Below are 16033 nucleotides of genomic sequence, written 5' to 3' on the forward strand. Positions count from 1 at the left end.
AGTAAGATTATTCCCCAATAATTTTCGCCCCTCTGCTTACTTGAATATGACGAGTGTCACTGTGTGCTTCTGCTGCAGTGGAATTTATTTATTTCTCCAACGCTTTTTTTAAATTAAGTCTTTTGATAATTTTATCTGCCAAGTATTTCAATAACTGACAGTTAACTTTATAAATTTATCTGTTTTAAGGCTTGTACTGCTTTTTTCTGAGCCTTGTTTTCCACTACTATATTTCTTCTTTACCTGTTCTTACTTCTGCCCCTACAGTTTTCCACAAATCTTCATAGTATGCCACGTACTCTTCACGTGTTGTCCGGATTGTTGCTGCGCCTCTTTTCTGATAAGATGTCAAATTGTTGTAAGCTGCATTCTGGCGCTCACGTACTCGTACGTATGTGTGCTCAAATGTACACTGGTGTCCAAATTTAAAGCAACAAATCGCTATATCCCCGTCCTGCGTCTAAGTAACAATACAATCATACCAATTGTCAACATATGTCCGTTGGATCGTGTTCTGCACGGAAGACGGCATTCCGGCCAACGTAAAGCCAAGCCATCGATGATGTAAGACGGGGTAGCATTTGTCGGGTAGACTCAAATCAACAATCGCTGTGTACACAGTCACAGACGGTGCAATATGGCACAGAGAAGATGCCTACCAGACTCTCTGCAGTGGAGAACAATAGGAACAATGGAAGCAGGACAGTCGCAAACTGATGTGGCCCAATGGTTTAATGTGAATCATTCTGTTGTTTCTCGGATGTGCCGACAGTTTGAAGAGACGGAAACTGTATTCCAAAAACCAGGGTAGGGCCGACCACTTGTGACATCTGGCATCTGACCTCGCAGCATCCGCTGGATGTGTTGCATTGAAGCAAACGGTATAGAGAAGGCTTCGGCAGAGGGGCCTTTACTGTCGGAGACTTGCTGTACGTGTACCTCTGACGTGTCTCCTCAGAGGGTAAGGTCTAGAGTAGAGTCGTCAACATGGCACCTGGACAGTGGGCCAATGTTCTTTTCACAGATGAGTCCTGATGTCGTCTGGATTACCGACGGATTCGCATCTGTAGGGAACGTGGAACACGATTTTGGGACCCAAAGTTTGCGGAAAGAGACAGATATCTAGGAGGTACCTAATGGTGTAGGCAGGGATTATGATAACCACCCGAACAGCTCTTCAAGAAATTTTACGGGTGAATCGGAAAGGCTTAACTGCTGTCAGGATCGTGCCGAGACCTTGGGACCTCACGTGTGACTGTTGCGAGGTGCTGTGGGCCCAGACTTTCTATTGGCGGATGGTTGGTGTTTTCTTGGAAACGTAAGATATTGCATGCATGGCGTGGCCTGCTCGTTCTTACGATTTGAATCTGCATGTCTGGGATGCACTGCGGAAACGGTTTGCATCACGTCAGCACCCAAGACTTGCGAGCAGCTCTGCGGGAAGAATGGGCGTTATTGCCTCAGCATGAGATGGATGACATCATTCGTTGTTGCATATCCTGTCGTTGGTAGACCTGTGTTGCTGCCAAAGCTGATAACACCCCTTACTGAGCACGTTAATCAGTTGTCGGAATGTGTGTGCAACTAGGTTTAGTTGGAAAAAACGAAGAACATTTTTGCCTACCGTTATGCATGCTGCAGTTGTTTATATTCTGTATACTTTAGACTGTTTCTACTTTGCTATCAACTGTTTATAGTGTTTTGTGCCTAAATAAACGGAACCTTGAAAAATTTCCATTTGTTGCATTAATTTTGGACACCAAGATAAGGTTAAAGATGTCTCCTCATCAACTCTTGCTTTACCATAGAGGAATACCTGAATAGAAATAATTAGTTGTTTTCACAAAAGAAAATGTGTGTGTGTGTGTGTGTGTGTGTGTGTGTGTGTGTGTGTGTGTGTGTGTGCCTTCAGGTGATGCTTGTGGTGTTCGGAATATCTATGTTTCGAATGATTCTACGATTGCCGTCATTCAAGGGAATGCAGGGAATTCAACGCATGATTAAAATATAAGAATTGATATGAGAATGAAATAGCAGCATATGAGGATTTAGAAAGAATGTAACTCCTCAACATACCTTACACACGTATAATAAATAAAAAATGTGTGATACTTATTGTGAAATCCACTAGTAATTTTACAACTAATATATCGCCCGTGTATCTCCTAATAAGAAACATTCGTCTAGTAACATTCTACGGAGATGGGTAGATAAATGAAAACAAAAATAAAATAAAAACAATAATCGCGTTTGGAACACAGGACACAAAATTAACAAGCCGCGATGCTAACCACTGTGGCCCCATCTGGTCTGAGAATATCTTGTGGTTAAAGATACATAAAGGACCCCGAAAATTTTGACCATCGTTTTTCAAGATTGGTCAAGTATCTACGGATAAGCCAAGACACGTGTTCACTTATTTCAACTCCTTTTCCACTGAGCGAAGTTTCTAGGGGGTGATGGAGCTTGCCGGGGTTTCCTCGTTACATGTAGTGTGAGTAAATACGTTCAAAAGTGTAGCTATAAATCTCAGTTAGTGAACTTTCAGCATCGTACGATAGTTACATCCACGTAATCTTGAAAAACGTATACACTTGTGCTCCGAGCGGCTCGTGACTCACTGGAAAGGAAGCAAGGAAGATTATAGAGTTTAACGTCCCGTCGACTTCACCGTCATTCAAGACGGAGAACGAGCTCTGATGGGGAAGATATCGACCGTGCCAGTTTCAAAGGAACGACCCCAGCATTTGCCTGGAACGATTTAGGGAAATCACGGAAAACCCAAGTCTCGATGGCTGGGCGGGGATTAGAGCTGTCGTCCTCCCGAATGCGAGTCCAGTGTTCTAACCACAGTGCCACCTTCCTCAGTTTACCCACTCTGCAAGAGACACCAGCTCTCGGTTTTTTCAGCGAGCATAAAGCGGCACTCAGTCGCAGTGGGAACGACAGTTGTGTACTCGTAGATTCTACGCGCTTTTCAGCAATGTGACCCATAATACGCTCAGTCGAAGCTCTTTGCCTGTTTTCCCCCCGACCGGCTCATGAGCCGCTCGCCAACATGTTACTTCGCGAGTGTGTACAAACCATTACACGTGGAATTGAGGCAGAACGCATCTGGAGTGCTGTCTCCATGTCTCACGTCCAGGACTGTGGAAGGCCGAATAACAAGAGTTACGCTCTACCAAAACTATGGTTCGATAGTTTTGAAACACTACATAAATGACGTTATAAATGTAGTATTGCCAATAGTGTTGGTAGCATTGGCGGAGAAAGAAACATTAATGAATGTGTAAGAGACTGAGAACCGATTACTTCTCTTTGTTTTTTGTTTGTTTTGCATGCAATTACAACCGCACATCTTTCAGATTTAGCCCACTGCGTATTTTACATGCTTACAGAACATAAATTGCATTTCATAAGTATTAAAAATTAGTTGATCGCGTAACTTCTGCACTTTTATGTGACAAAAGCAATTTCTTTTGATACAAGTAGTTTACATACACACACACACACACACACACACACACACACACACACACATATATATATATATATATATATAAAACTGTTCTTGTTATTTTGTACTCCGTAGAACCTTCATCGTGATCAAAGGCAAGAATTTCCTGTTATAATTGATAAATTCGAAAGTTGTTTATGAATAACAGAAACATGTTTTATGTAAGTTCGACGAAGTACTAAAGCGATGTTATATATATTGCAGTTATTTTTATTTTATCTTTCCGTTGGGGAAATTGCGTTTTCTAGCACTATACGTTAAATTTGTATTGTTTCCTTTATTTTTACTACAATATTCCTCTGTTCTACTTTACAAAGCAACAATTTCCGAATAGAACGTAAATTAAACATTGATAATTTCAATTTTGTTATGAATACTGTTCATTTTTAAGTAAAAGACAGGAGGATAACTATGCAGAACAAAAATATTCTGTAGATTAACAGGCCCGTTTTATATCCTCACTCAGTTTCGAGACAGTTCAGCGCTACCGGATTTTAGGGGAATCTAGTAATACTCTAATCGAATACACAATAATAGCGATCATTACGAGCTAACCCCCAAACGGTATGCAACACATCTGACGTACAGGTAATGCGGGTACGATCTTAACTGACACAGCTGCTAGGAAAAATACTGTAGTCTACACTTATGTTAATCTACAGTAGACTTTGGTAGTTTTCAACTCTACTAATAACTGATCTTGGCCGTTCTTTGCTGACGTCTCGTCTCGGTACAATGAACAATCAGACATCTCCCCCTGCTCCCTCTGCCCCCCCCCCCCACCTGCTCTCTCTCTCTCTCTCTCTCTCTTCCTGTGCGTCTTTCGCGGGATAGCTTCGCGGTCTTGGGCGTCTTGCCACGGATCGCGCGGCTTACCCCGTCGGAGGTTCGAGTCCTTCCTCGGGCAAAGATGTGTGTGTTGTTCTTACCATAAGTTAAAGTTAGATTAAGTAATGTGTTAGCCTAGAGACTGATGACCTCAGCAGATTGCTCCCATGGGAACCTACTACAAATTTCCAAATTTTGCTGGGTCTCTTACTTCCTTTCTTTCCCTATCTCATTTTGAGACATTACTGTAACGTTCCCAAGAACAATTTTGTGGCATAATCAACTGCATACGACACGTGGAAAATACTTTGACATTGCAGTACAATCACAGAGAAAAGGAAAAGAATCACTTCCGAATAGAAGATTTATTCTGCTTGTCGGTGATAGGAAGCTACGTAGACGTGTAATAAATACTATCCCTAATATATAGGGGATCACAGTCTTTACAAAGAAAACATACGGGGTCTGCTTCACCACTTCAGTCATCATAGTTTCAGTGTTGCATTAAAATACAGGTATCTGCTTACTACGCTGCTGTGTTTCGTTACTCTTCCAGTGTGCGACACGATCTTTTTACCTGAGTGGCAATGGCACTGTACTTGAAGACACTATGTTAATGATCGGTAGAGTCACCAAGAGAGAGAAGTAATGCAGAAATGTTGTGGAAATCACGCAGACTTAGGCCTTAAATACGTATTTTATACTGATGAAATATTATGCGGATTATAATTCCGTACTTCCATTTGGATATAAGACGCATTGGACTAGCTATACAAAAACGATTACGCTAATGATTGCATGTTGTACGTGCATAATGTCCACTCATTTTTCTTACCCAGCTGAGAGTTTCCTGCTTTTCGTGTATGGCAAATATACAGAGATCGTGGAATAACTGCCACAAGAACGTAGTAATTTTATGTTCCAAGCTAATTATAAGCTTCCTACATAGAAAAGTCAGCACTCGATTTCTAATCATTTCTGTCTCATGTAAAGAAACAGATATTTGTAGATTTGTACTTAACTAGTATAAGTGAAGTGTACTATTTTTTCGACATATCATAATGATATAACTTGTAATTGCAGTAATTGAAGTGATCTCACAGATATTGTCATTCATGCTGCTGATTTAAGCTTGTGAAATGAGACTCTATCCAGTTAGGCTGTGTTCGCCGCATCTCCCCTCTTGTGCTGGCTTACTTGGACTCTACCTGTGCCAGGGAATAGAGTAGTATATGTTGAACCAAAATGCAATATTCACGCCACGGTTTTGATCAGTCTACTCACATGAAACCATCTAAAGATGATCCCCCTGTTGTTCTTTTCCAGAGGCTGGGAGTTCATAGAGTGCTTGAGAAATGATGGATGATGAGCTTCTAGACAGTGGTGTGATAATTATACGAATGCTGAGAGACCGTGCACAAAAAAGGGGGCCACCTATTAAACTGTTGCTCACAGTCACAACTCAACTAACTTCGATCCACAGAGGACATCGGTGTTCTTCATGCGACCATGAACAGCGTTCCAAGCACCTATAACTCATCGAATTAATCTGCTTATCAAACATGCCTATGGCGATGCCTGTTCATATTTTCACAAATTTAACTATTTTTAAGTGAAATACATTTTTGGTGAGCATGCTGTGGCGCAGACGTAGAAGTCATTATCAATGCCTGCTCCAAACGCGGTCATGTCAAGATGCGAACATTCGTTGATGACCAGCACATATATATATATATATATATATATATATATATATATATATATATATATATAGATATTATGGAATAGATAGGCAATATGGAACACACATGTTTCTGTTAGTCGTTCTTACTTCGTGGAAGTATTGTACAGCACATTTGATAGCATCCATTACAGGGTAAAAGTATTTAAACCGACAAACTCTGGGAGGTTGTAGGGGACATAAAAAACAAATATTTTTCCCTAATGTAATTTTTTCCTATGAGGATTATTTAAACCGGTGGAGGCCGTATTACGCTCGTCAGTTGTTAGAGGCCGTATTACGATCTGCAGTTTTTAGAGGGCGTGTTACGCTCTTCAGTTGTAGGCAACTGCTGTCCACCAGTGTAGTAGTGCATTGTCTCTGTTTACTAATGGAGCGATACACCTGGAGTGAGTACACTGATAATGGTTGGTGCCGGGTCATTTATCAGATTACCTGGACAGGGACGCCGTCGCACGGTAAGAAGGCTGCAAATTGAGGACGCTGTCTTGCAGCATGTGGAGCGGGGTCCTTCAATCAGTGCGGTTCTTCATTGATGTGTGGGTCGGTGTTGTTAGGGACTGTTTAATTGGGCCGTATCTGCTAGCTAGGCCATTAAATGGCAGGCACTATTACAATTTTCTCGCCAGAGCATTGCCAGAATTGCTGGAAGGTGACCCGCTCCCTACAAGACAACGCATGTGGTTCCAACATGACGGGGCGCCGGCACATTTCGGTCGTCGTGTGCGTCGATTCCTGGACCGACGGTTCCCAGAAACTTGGATTGGCAGAGGTGGTCCTGTACCATGGCCTGCTCGATCCCCACATATGTCCCCTCTGGACTTTTTTTGTGTGGGGTTAGATGCGCAATCCTGTTTACGCAACTCCTGTTGCATCAGAAGAGGATCTGGTTGCCCGGATAATATCAGCAGAGGGAACAATTCAGGATATTCCTGGGGTTTTTGCCTGTGTCAGACATGACTGTGCAGAACATGATCCGACGGTGTAACCTTTGTTTACGTGTCAATGGAGGCATTTTTGAAAATCTAATGTAATTGAAATTGGGTTGTGTTAATGTGTTGTCTCTTGGTCATAAAAAAATGGAAAAGTGTTTGTTGGTTTAATTAATTTGCGACCAGAGAAATCTTCCTCTACCGGTTTAAATACTCCTCATAGGAAAAAATGACATTAGGGAAAAATATTTGTTTTGATGTCCCCTACAACCTCCCAGAGTTTGTCGGTTTAAATACTTTTCACCCTGTATATTTTGTAGTGAGCGTCGACTGCTTTCTTACTTTTGAAGAAAGTTCGTGTTTCAGATAAGTTTTCAAATATTTGTTTAGAGAGGTGGCACGCCACTCTCTCACTTTAACAACACTGTCAGTCAGATTAACATCAATATTTAGGTCATGACCTCGGTGTTACACAGTACTACATTTGGTACGTGTGGTTTGACTTTTTTATGTGAGGAAATTGTGGGAGAATGTTGTTACAAATGCGCATGTAACCTGTAGAGAACTTGTACACGAGGGGCTATAATGGAGGTGACGGAGAACAGGGAGATTGGGGGCCATAAATGCTGAGTGCAGCGACCAGGCTGTGTGAGTGATTGTGGGAAGCAGCGCTCAGTGGATCGCACCTGCAGAGGAACTTGTGGCTGTAGCGCTGTCCTCCTTCTGCTTAGCGTCAGAAAGAAGGGAAGGGCGCCGGATCGTAAAACATTTTACGTGGACCAGGCAGCAGTACGTCGTGAAGGCGGCCAGTTGGCGGAGGAAGCCACTTAGGAGAGACTGCTGTAAACTGAGCCTTTGTGCAAAGGATGGGAAGGTCAAAAAACTTCGAACATTCTCATGTTAGAAGCTAGGACAATACAGAGTGCCTGGTGCACGTGTTTAGTGGAGGCAAGACTGTAATCCCCCTGGCGCCAGGAAGTTGCCAGGTTCTTTTAGCGAGTGGCGAAACATATACTTCAGGGGCGCGGTTATCTGGAGAGCTTAACAGCGTTCTTTCACAAATTGGAAATAGTTGGCCTGTGAAGATGAGTTCTCTGTGGTCCCGTCTAGGTAGATTTGGAGGCACTGATTGGCTCCTATGAGGATATGCAAAATGAAGGCTTCTGTCAGGATATGCAAAGTGAATACTTGCTCCCCCAACGTGAGAACCCCAGTGCTCTGTCTGGATTGGCTACCAGGCCTACAGAACAGTCAAGAGGGGAGATTCAACGAGTAGAGGATAGTTCGATTGCTTTGTGCAGTGTAGGGGCGGTTCCTTCTTTGCTATTTCAGCTCCCGTTCCGAGGTTTGGTAGAAAGTGGTTGTGATTCTTTGCTTCTTCTTCTTGTCCTCCCCGGGTGGAGAACTTCAGGTCTTTCCCTTCCTGGATGAAGTTGTGTTCTGTATCTTGTTGTGGACTAAGAGACACCAGCAGGTTCTAACTGTACCGACATCGGAAAAACTGCATATAATCTCGGACATATCGTATGTCATGAGGGTGAAGTTATTCGTCCTGAGTTGGCCATCGACGTTTGACAATTGCAGGACGCGCCGTCGTCCCTGTGTGTGAAATTGGTCTGGGCGGACCAGCAAATAGGTGCACCTCACACTGAAATCTGCCGGGAGTTCAGGGCTCTGATAGAGTGGCTTCCCGCGTTCTGATAATCAGAACGCCAGACCGCGCGGTTTGCAAACTGTCGTGGACGCGTCAGGCCATCTGTCGCAGCATACGGCCTCTCGCCCACAGCGCGACGTTTTGTGCTGCCTCCTGGATAAAAATGAAAGGGTAACATACTACTGCACCGGCGTAGGGTTGTTAAAGGATATTAAGTTTCCTGTTCTCAGATGAACCATAGTTTGTGGTATTCCTCATCGTAGTTGATTCACTTTGATCAGAGTTGCGCATCACAGTGGATTCATGTAAACAAAGTCAGATTGCGTTGTAAAAGGTAATAATTCAGGGGAGAATTTGTACAGCTTCCACCCCAACGTATGCTCTGCTAATCAAACACTATTCATTTTCCGTTTAGTGCTTGTCATTTTTGTGTAAGATTTATCAGCTTGTTGTAGTTACAAAAGGAATAATAAAAACTTCTCATCATTTTGTAAACTTAAAAACGACACTGTTCTTATTCATACTCCTGACTGTTTTAATTTTATTGTGGCGGAACATGGAAACATCAGAAATTTAAGGCTCAATGGTATTAGATTAAATAATTTGATTATTAATCTGAGTTCTGAAAGTGAAAACAGGCATAGAAAACAAAAGTGCCATGAGTTAATTCGCTAATTCATATATAAAAATTACAGGTGTAGCTCACGATTTGAAAGCTATTGAGAAGGTAATATTTCTCTCTATGTAAAAATAATATTTACCGCTACTCAGATATTTATGGTTAAAGCAAGCAATGGCTTGCAGTGTCAACTATTAGACGAGTGTCCTAAATATTCATAATTAGAGAAAAATATACCTAGTGAGCAGTAATTTATTATACACTGGTCGTTTTTCACTTGGCGGCTTTTTCTTGAGCTGTACGAAGGATATTTTTCCAAGTTAGTGTTTTGGGTTACATGGACAACTAAGAGTTCTGTTGCAACTGTCGCTTGTTCCTCTGAGTGTTCTTATGCACTTGCTATTTGTTAGTCACAAATTTTGGATCTACCTTTGGAGGTATCAACACTGGAAAAAGATGTCCCATAGAGAGAGAAAAGCCAGGACATTACCTATTCTAGAATGGTCTCCAAGCAAAAGTCAATTAGAGGTAGAGTCAAGCAACAACCCAAAAGAAACCCTTCCCATTCTGATACACTGTCTGAATAGATTTCGAACCACCTACTGTGAGAGATTGCAGGATACTCTCACTTCCGATTCGGTGTAGGGAATACGATCTACGGCGATTTGACTTCATACATTGTGATGAAATGGTGGGCAGCAGGTTATGGTCTTGTTTGCATGCTCTAGGGAAAGAAATACGGTAAGCTTTACCTGCATTCAAAAGAACAGGGTGCCGACTTAAACGACTGCAGTAAAAGCACGGTGTTGGTGAGACGACAAAGCGCGTTTTTTGTGGAGAATGGTGGGGAGACATTTCCAGACGGGCCATGCCATGGTCGCATTGTGCAGAAACACATTAAGCTTTGGCGCCAGACTTCCAGGTATACGGCCTAGCGCCGAAAAGTCGCCGACATCGCTTTGTAGGCCTTGTTAGCGAGCAAGCCGCCAAAAAAAATGTAAACGTTCTGCAAATGCCCGTGGGACAGGAAAACTGGGGCCCAAACATCCAGACTCTGTTTCAAAACATCTTTTGTCAATGCAAGTTTATGGTCATTCTTTGCAAACTTTGAAATGGACGCAACAGGGGAGATAACAAGCTGTTTATGGAGGGCTGTGCTTCCACCCTGTATTGTGTTAGCAAAAGACATGGCAAACGTGTGGGAAAGAGGCCGCAAAGCTGAATTTTTTTTACGTTTTCTGCCAATTAACTTTAAGTCTCTGATTGGTCAAATCGGTTCGCAGTGCAGAGATCATTCACTGAACTCAGAATGCTGGGGTCCAGCTCATGATTGGCTTGTGCGAAATTGGGGGAAGTCAAAAAAGAAAAATGTGCTTTTGGAACCGAGCTGAGGAAGAAACACTGAGAGCGGGAGATTGGCGTTCTGGTACAAGTCTCTTGTACTGGCGCTTCGCTAGTAAAGAACTGCAGGTCTCTACCTAAACAGTGAGACTTGTGTCCTTTGCTAGGGTGAGACTTAGAGCCTGTGCCAGTCACCTTCTGAACCGTCAGAGGTATTGCTTATATCATCACAGTCACAATGAGTGATGCGTGGGTGTACTCATTTGTCATGAGTCGGCCGTCTAAACATTTGGCGTATTCCGACATGCACAGTCTTGCCCCCCCCCCCCCCCCCCATGAACCATGGACCTTGCCGTTGGTGGGGAGGCTTGCGTGCCTCAGCGATACAGATAGCCGTACCGTAGGTACAACCACAATGGAGGGGTATCTGTTGAGAGGCCAGACAAACGTGTGGTTCCTGAAGAGGGGCAGCAGCCTTTTCAGTAGTTGCAAGGGCAACAGTCTGGATGATTGACTGATCTGGCCTTGTAACATTAACCAAAACGGCCTTGCTGTGCTGGTACTGCGAACGGCTGAAAGCAAGGGGAAACTACGGCCGTAATTTTTCCCGAGGGCATGCAGCTTTACTGTATGATTAAATGATGATGGCGTCCTCTTGGGTAAAATATTCCGGAGGTAAAATAGTCCCCCATTCGGATCTCCGGGCGGGGACTACTCAAGAGGATGTCGTTATCAGGAGAAAGAAAACTGGCGTTCTACGGATCGGAGCATGGAATGTCACATACCTTAATCGGGCAGGTAGGTTAGAAAATTTAAAAAGGGAAATGGATAGGTTAAAGTTAGATATTGTGGGAATTAGTGAAGTTCGGTGGCAGGAGGAACAAGACTTTTGGTCAGGTGACTACAGGGTTATAAACACAAAGTCAAATAGGGGTAATGCAGGAGTAGGTTTAATAATGAATAGGAAAATAGGAATGCGGGTAAGCTACTACAAACAGCATAGTGAACGCATTATTGTGGCCAAGATAGATACGAAGCCCACACCTACTACAGTAGTACAAGTTTATATGCCAACTAGCTCTGCAGATGACGAAGAAATTGAAGAAATGTATGATGAAATAAAAGAAATTATTCAGATAGTGAAGGGAGACGAAAATTTAATAGTCATGGGTGACTGGAATTCGAGTGTAGGAAAAGGGAGAGAAGGAAACGTAGTAGGTGAATATGGATTGGGGCTAAGAAATGAAAGAGGAAGCCGCCTGATAGAATTTTGCACAGAGCATAACTTAATCATAGCTAACACTTGGTTTAACAATCATGATAGAAGGTTGTATACATGGAAGAACCCTGGAGATACTAAAAGGTATCAGATAGATTATATATTGGTAAGACAGAGATTTAGGAACCAGGTTTTAAATTGTAAGACATTTCCAGGGGAAGATGTGGACTCTGACCACAATCTATTGGTTATGACCTGTAGATTAAAACTGAAGAAACTGCAAAAAGGTGGAAATTTAAGGAGATGGGACCTGGATAAACTGAAAGAACCAGAGGTTGTAGAGAGTTTCAAGGAGAGCATAAGGGAACAATTGACAGGAATGGGGGAAAGAAATACAGTAGAAGAAGAATGGGTAGCTCTGAGGGATGAAGTAGTGAAGGCAGCAGACGATCAAGTAGGTAAAAAGAAGAAGGTTAGTAGAAATCCTTGGGTAACAGAAGAAATATTGAATTTAATTGATGAAAGGAGAAAATATAAAAATGCAGTAAATGAAGCAGGCAAAAAGGACTACAAACGTCTCAAAAATGAGATCGACAGGAAGTGCAAAATGGCTAAGCAGGGATGGCTAGAGGACAAATGTAAGGATGTAGAGGCTTATCTCACTAGGGGTAAGATAGATACTGCCTACAGGAAAATTAAAGAGACCTTTGGAGATAAGAGAACCACATGTATGAACACCAAGAGCTCAGATGGAAACCCAGTTCTAAGCAAAGAAGGGAAAGCAGAAAGGTGGAAGGAGTATATAGAGAGTCTATACAAGGGCGATGCACTTGAGGACAATATTATGGAAATGGAAGAGGATGTAGATGAAGATGAAATGGGAGATACGATACTGAGTGAAGAGTTTGACAGAGCACTGAAGGACCTGAGTCGAAACAAGGCCCCCGGAGTAGACAACATTCCATTGGAACTACTGACGGCCTTGGGAGAGCCAGTCCTGACATAACTCTACCATCTGGTGAGCAAGATGTATGAAACAGGCGAAATACCCTCAGACTTCAAGAAGAATATAATAATTCCAATCCCAAAGAAAGCAGGTGTTGACAGATGTGAAAATTACCGAACAATCAGTTTAATAAGCCACAGCTGCAAAGTACTAACACGAATTCTTTACAGACGAATGGAAAAACTAGTAGAAGCCGACCTCGGGGAAGATCAGTTTGGATTCCGTAGAAATACTGGAACACGTGAGGCAATACTGACCTTACGACTTATCTTAGAAGAAAGATTAAGGAAAGGCAAACCTACGTTTCTAGCATTTGTAGACTTAGAGAAAGCTTTTGACAATGTTGACTGGAATACTCTCATTCAAATTCTAAAGGTGGCAGGGGTAAAATACAGGGAGCGAAAGGCTATTTACAACTTGTACAGAAACCAGATGGCAGTTATAAGAGTTGAGGGACATGAAAGCGAAGCAGTGGTTTGGAAGGGAGTGAGACAGGGTTGTAGCCTCTCCCCGATGTTATTCAATCTCTATATTGAGCAAGCAGTAAAGGAAACAAAAGAAAAATTTGGAGTAGGTATTAAAATCCATGGAGAAGAAATAAAAACTTTGAGGTTCTCCGATGACATTGTAATTCTGTCAGAGACAGCAAAGGACTTGGAAGAGCAGTTGAACGGAATGGATGGTGTCTTGAAGGGAGGATATAAGATGAATATCAACAAAAGCAAAACGAGGATAATGGAATGTAGTCGAGTGAAGTCGGGTGATGCTGAGGGTATTAGATTAGGAAATGAGACACTTAAAGTAGTAAAGGAGTTTTGCTATTTGGGGAGCAAAATAACTGATGATGGAAGAAGTAGAGAGGATATAAAATGTAGACTGGCAATGGCAAGGAAAGCGTTTCTGAAGAAGAGAAATTTGTTAACATCGAGTATAGATTTAAGTGTCAGGAAGTTATTTCTGAAAGTATTTGTATGGAGTGTAGCCATGTATGGAAGTGAAACATGGACGGTAAATAGTTTGGACAAGAAGAGAATAGAAGCTTTTGAAATGTGGTGCTACAGAAGAATGCTGAAGATTAGATGGGTAGATCACATAACTAAAGAGGAAGTATTGAATAGGATTGGGGAGAAGAGAAGTTTGTGGCACAACTTGACCAGAAGAAGGGATCGGTTGGTAGGACATGTTCTGAGGCATCAAGGGATCACCAATTTATTATTGGAGGGCAGCGTGGAGGGTAAAAATCAGGGGGAGACCAAGAGATGAATACACTAAGCAGATTCAGAAGGATGTAGGTTGCAGTAGGTACTGGGAGATGAAGAAGCTTGCACAGGATAGAGTAGCATGGAGAGCTGCATCAAACCAGTCTCAGGACTGAAGACCACAACAACAACAACAACAGTCTTGGCAAGGAGTCAAATTGGTTTGGTAGACCAGGAAACGGGTCCACCAGCAGACTGTAAACCATCGGGGTTTCAGAGGCTCTTAGGGAAGTATCTGCGTTCTGAATTAACCGAACGCGAGACCGCGTACTTGCATTTTTCGGGAACACGCATTTAATAACAGATTTCCGCCGTCCATGACTTCAGTCGCCGAACGCATCGTGGTGTGCCGCCTTGACCAGTAGGATGGTAAAGTATTCGCTGCTACAACATTCCTTTTTTTGTATGGTAGAATAAAGATGCTTGGTGTTGGCGTAGTTTGATGCCATAACCTGGGTTCACGTGTATGAAGTGAGGTAGAGCGAGTAGTGTTCTGGTTAGTCTCGTGTGTCGATCCCCAGCAGATCACTTTGTCCACCACAGATCCCATTTTAGTAAAGCTTTTGTTAAATAAATATTTTTGTATGATGTTTCTTTAATAATTTTGTTGTCTTGTATTGTTTAAGATCAACAAATTGATAGTGAATTAGACTACAACTTCTCCATCAGTTCTGATTAACAGTTCCTTCGCATTTTTATAGCAGTCTAGATCAGAAACATAAGGAGTAGCTTTTTTCATTTGGTGTCCACTGCATGGATCTTTTACTTCATTAAGATTAATCGTCTTTCAACTGTACCGGAAGACAACGATGCTGATTGTGTCTTCCAGTACGGAAAGTTTCTCGAAGGTAATAAAGTACAGACATGGGTTGAAGGTTTGGCTATCTCCTTGCTGATCCATCTCTTTCTATACGCCAACAAAATCGAGGTGGACCAACAGGGAGAGAGCCAAACCTGCAACCCAAGCTGGAAGTACATTTCTGAAATAAGTTTGTAAACTCTTCTCATGCTGTCGTACCGCTCATGGCAAAATAGCGCTATCCAAAACTGGCTCCGAGGCAACTGTGCTGCACCACGGGCGATAGATGACATTGTTTAACGACGGCTGGAGGTGTGTTCAGGCGAACAGACGTGTAAGCGTATATATATATACAGGGTGGTCCAAAAGTCCGGAAACACCCTGATAAAATCCAAATGGAGTAGCAAACAAGGAAACAGAGTCCCTACACACGAGGAACGGGAAGGGGGAAACTTTATAGGCTATGCCACCAACATGGCGGCCATATTGAAAGCCGCCATCTTGGATTCAATTCCAAAATTTCAAATGGGAATGTAGTCATGTGACATATCAAACAGGTAGAGAATTTCACCAGAAAAACAATGCCGTTGTTATTTTAAACATAGCTTTATTCATTCTCGAGTTATAGCCAATTACTTGTGGCAGCAGTGGGACGCTCGGCAGTGTGAGTATTACGTACTGAGAAGTCAGAAACTGGAGTCTGAAACGGTGCAAAGTGACTATCCCATGCCTGATATGTTACATGTGTTTAACTGTTAGTTGTCATTTAATCATGCTAACGTTTTAATCATTGTTTCTTTAATTACAGGTTACAAAATGTCCCTAACACATGAAGAACGCATTGAAATCATCTTGATATCAGGAGAAAGAAGCACACGGGTTGTTGCTGAGGATTTCAACAGTCGTCACCCAACCAGACAGCCCATCACTCACAGCGCAGTTGCCAAGCTTTTGGCCAAATTCCGAGCAACAGGTTCTGTCGCAGATAAACCTAAGGCTGGAAGACCAAAATCTGCCACCGATGAAGCAACAACAGTGAGTGTGTTGGCATCATTTAGCAAGAGTCCGCAACAGAGTACTCGTCGCCTGTCACAAGAATGTGAGGTTAGCCGTACCTC

At 42.5% G+C, this 16033-nt stretch overlaps 1 protein-coding gene across 1 annotated transcript in view; it reads left to right on the plus strand.

The window, feature by feature from the left end:
- Window positions 1-16033, plus strand: part of LOC124594001 (uncharacterized protein C6orf132 homolog) — a 66920-nt gene that overhangs the window by 24834 nt on the left and 26053 nt on the right. Inside the window, exon 3 of the mRNA XM_047132353.1 lies at window positions 15724-16014. Within this exon, the coding sequence (XP_046988309.1) occupies window positions 15724-16014 (291 nt within the window). The remainder of the gene's footprint in view (window positions 1-15723; window positions 16015-16033) is intronic.

This window comes from Schistocerca americana, chromosome 2 (assembly GCF_021461395.2).
Source record: "Schistocerca americana isolate TAMUIC-IGC-003095 chromosome 2, iqSchAmer2.1, whole genome shotgun sequence".
Classification (NCBI taxonomy): Eukaryota; Metazoa; Arthropoda; class Insecta; order Orthoptera; family Acrididae; genus Schistocerca; species Schistocerca americana.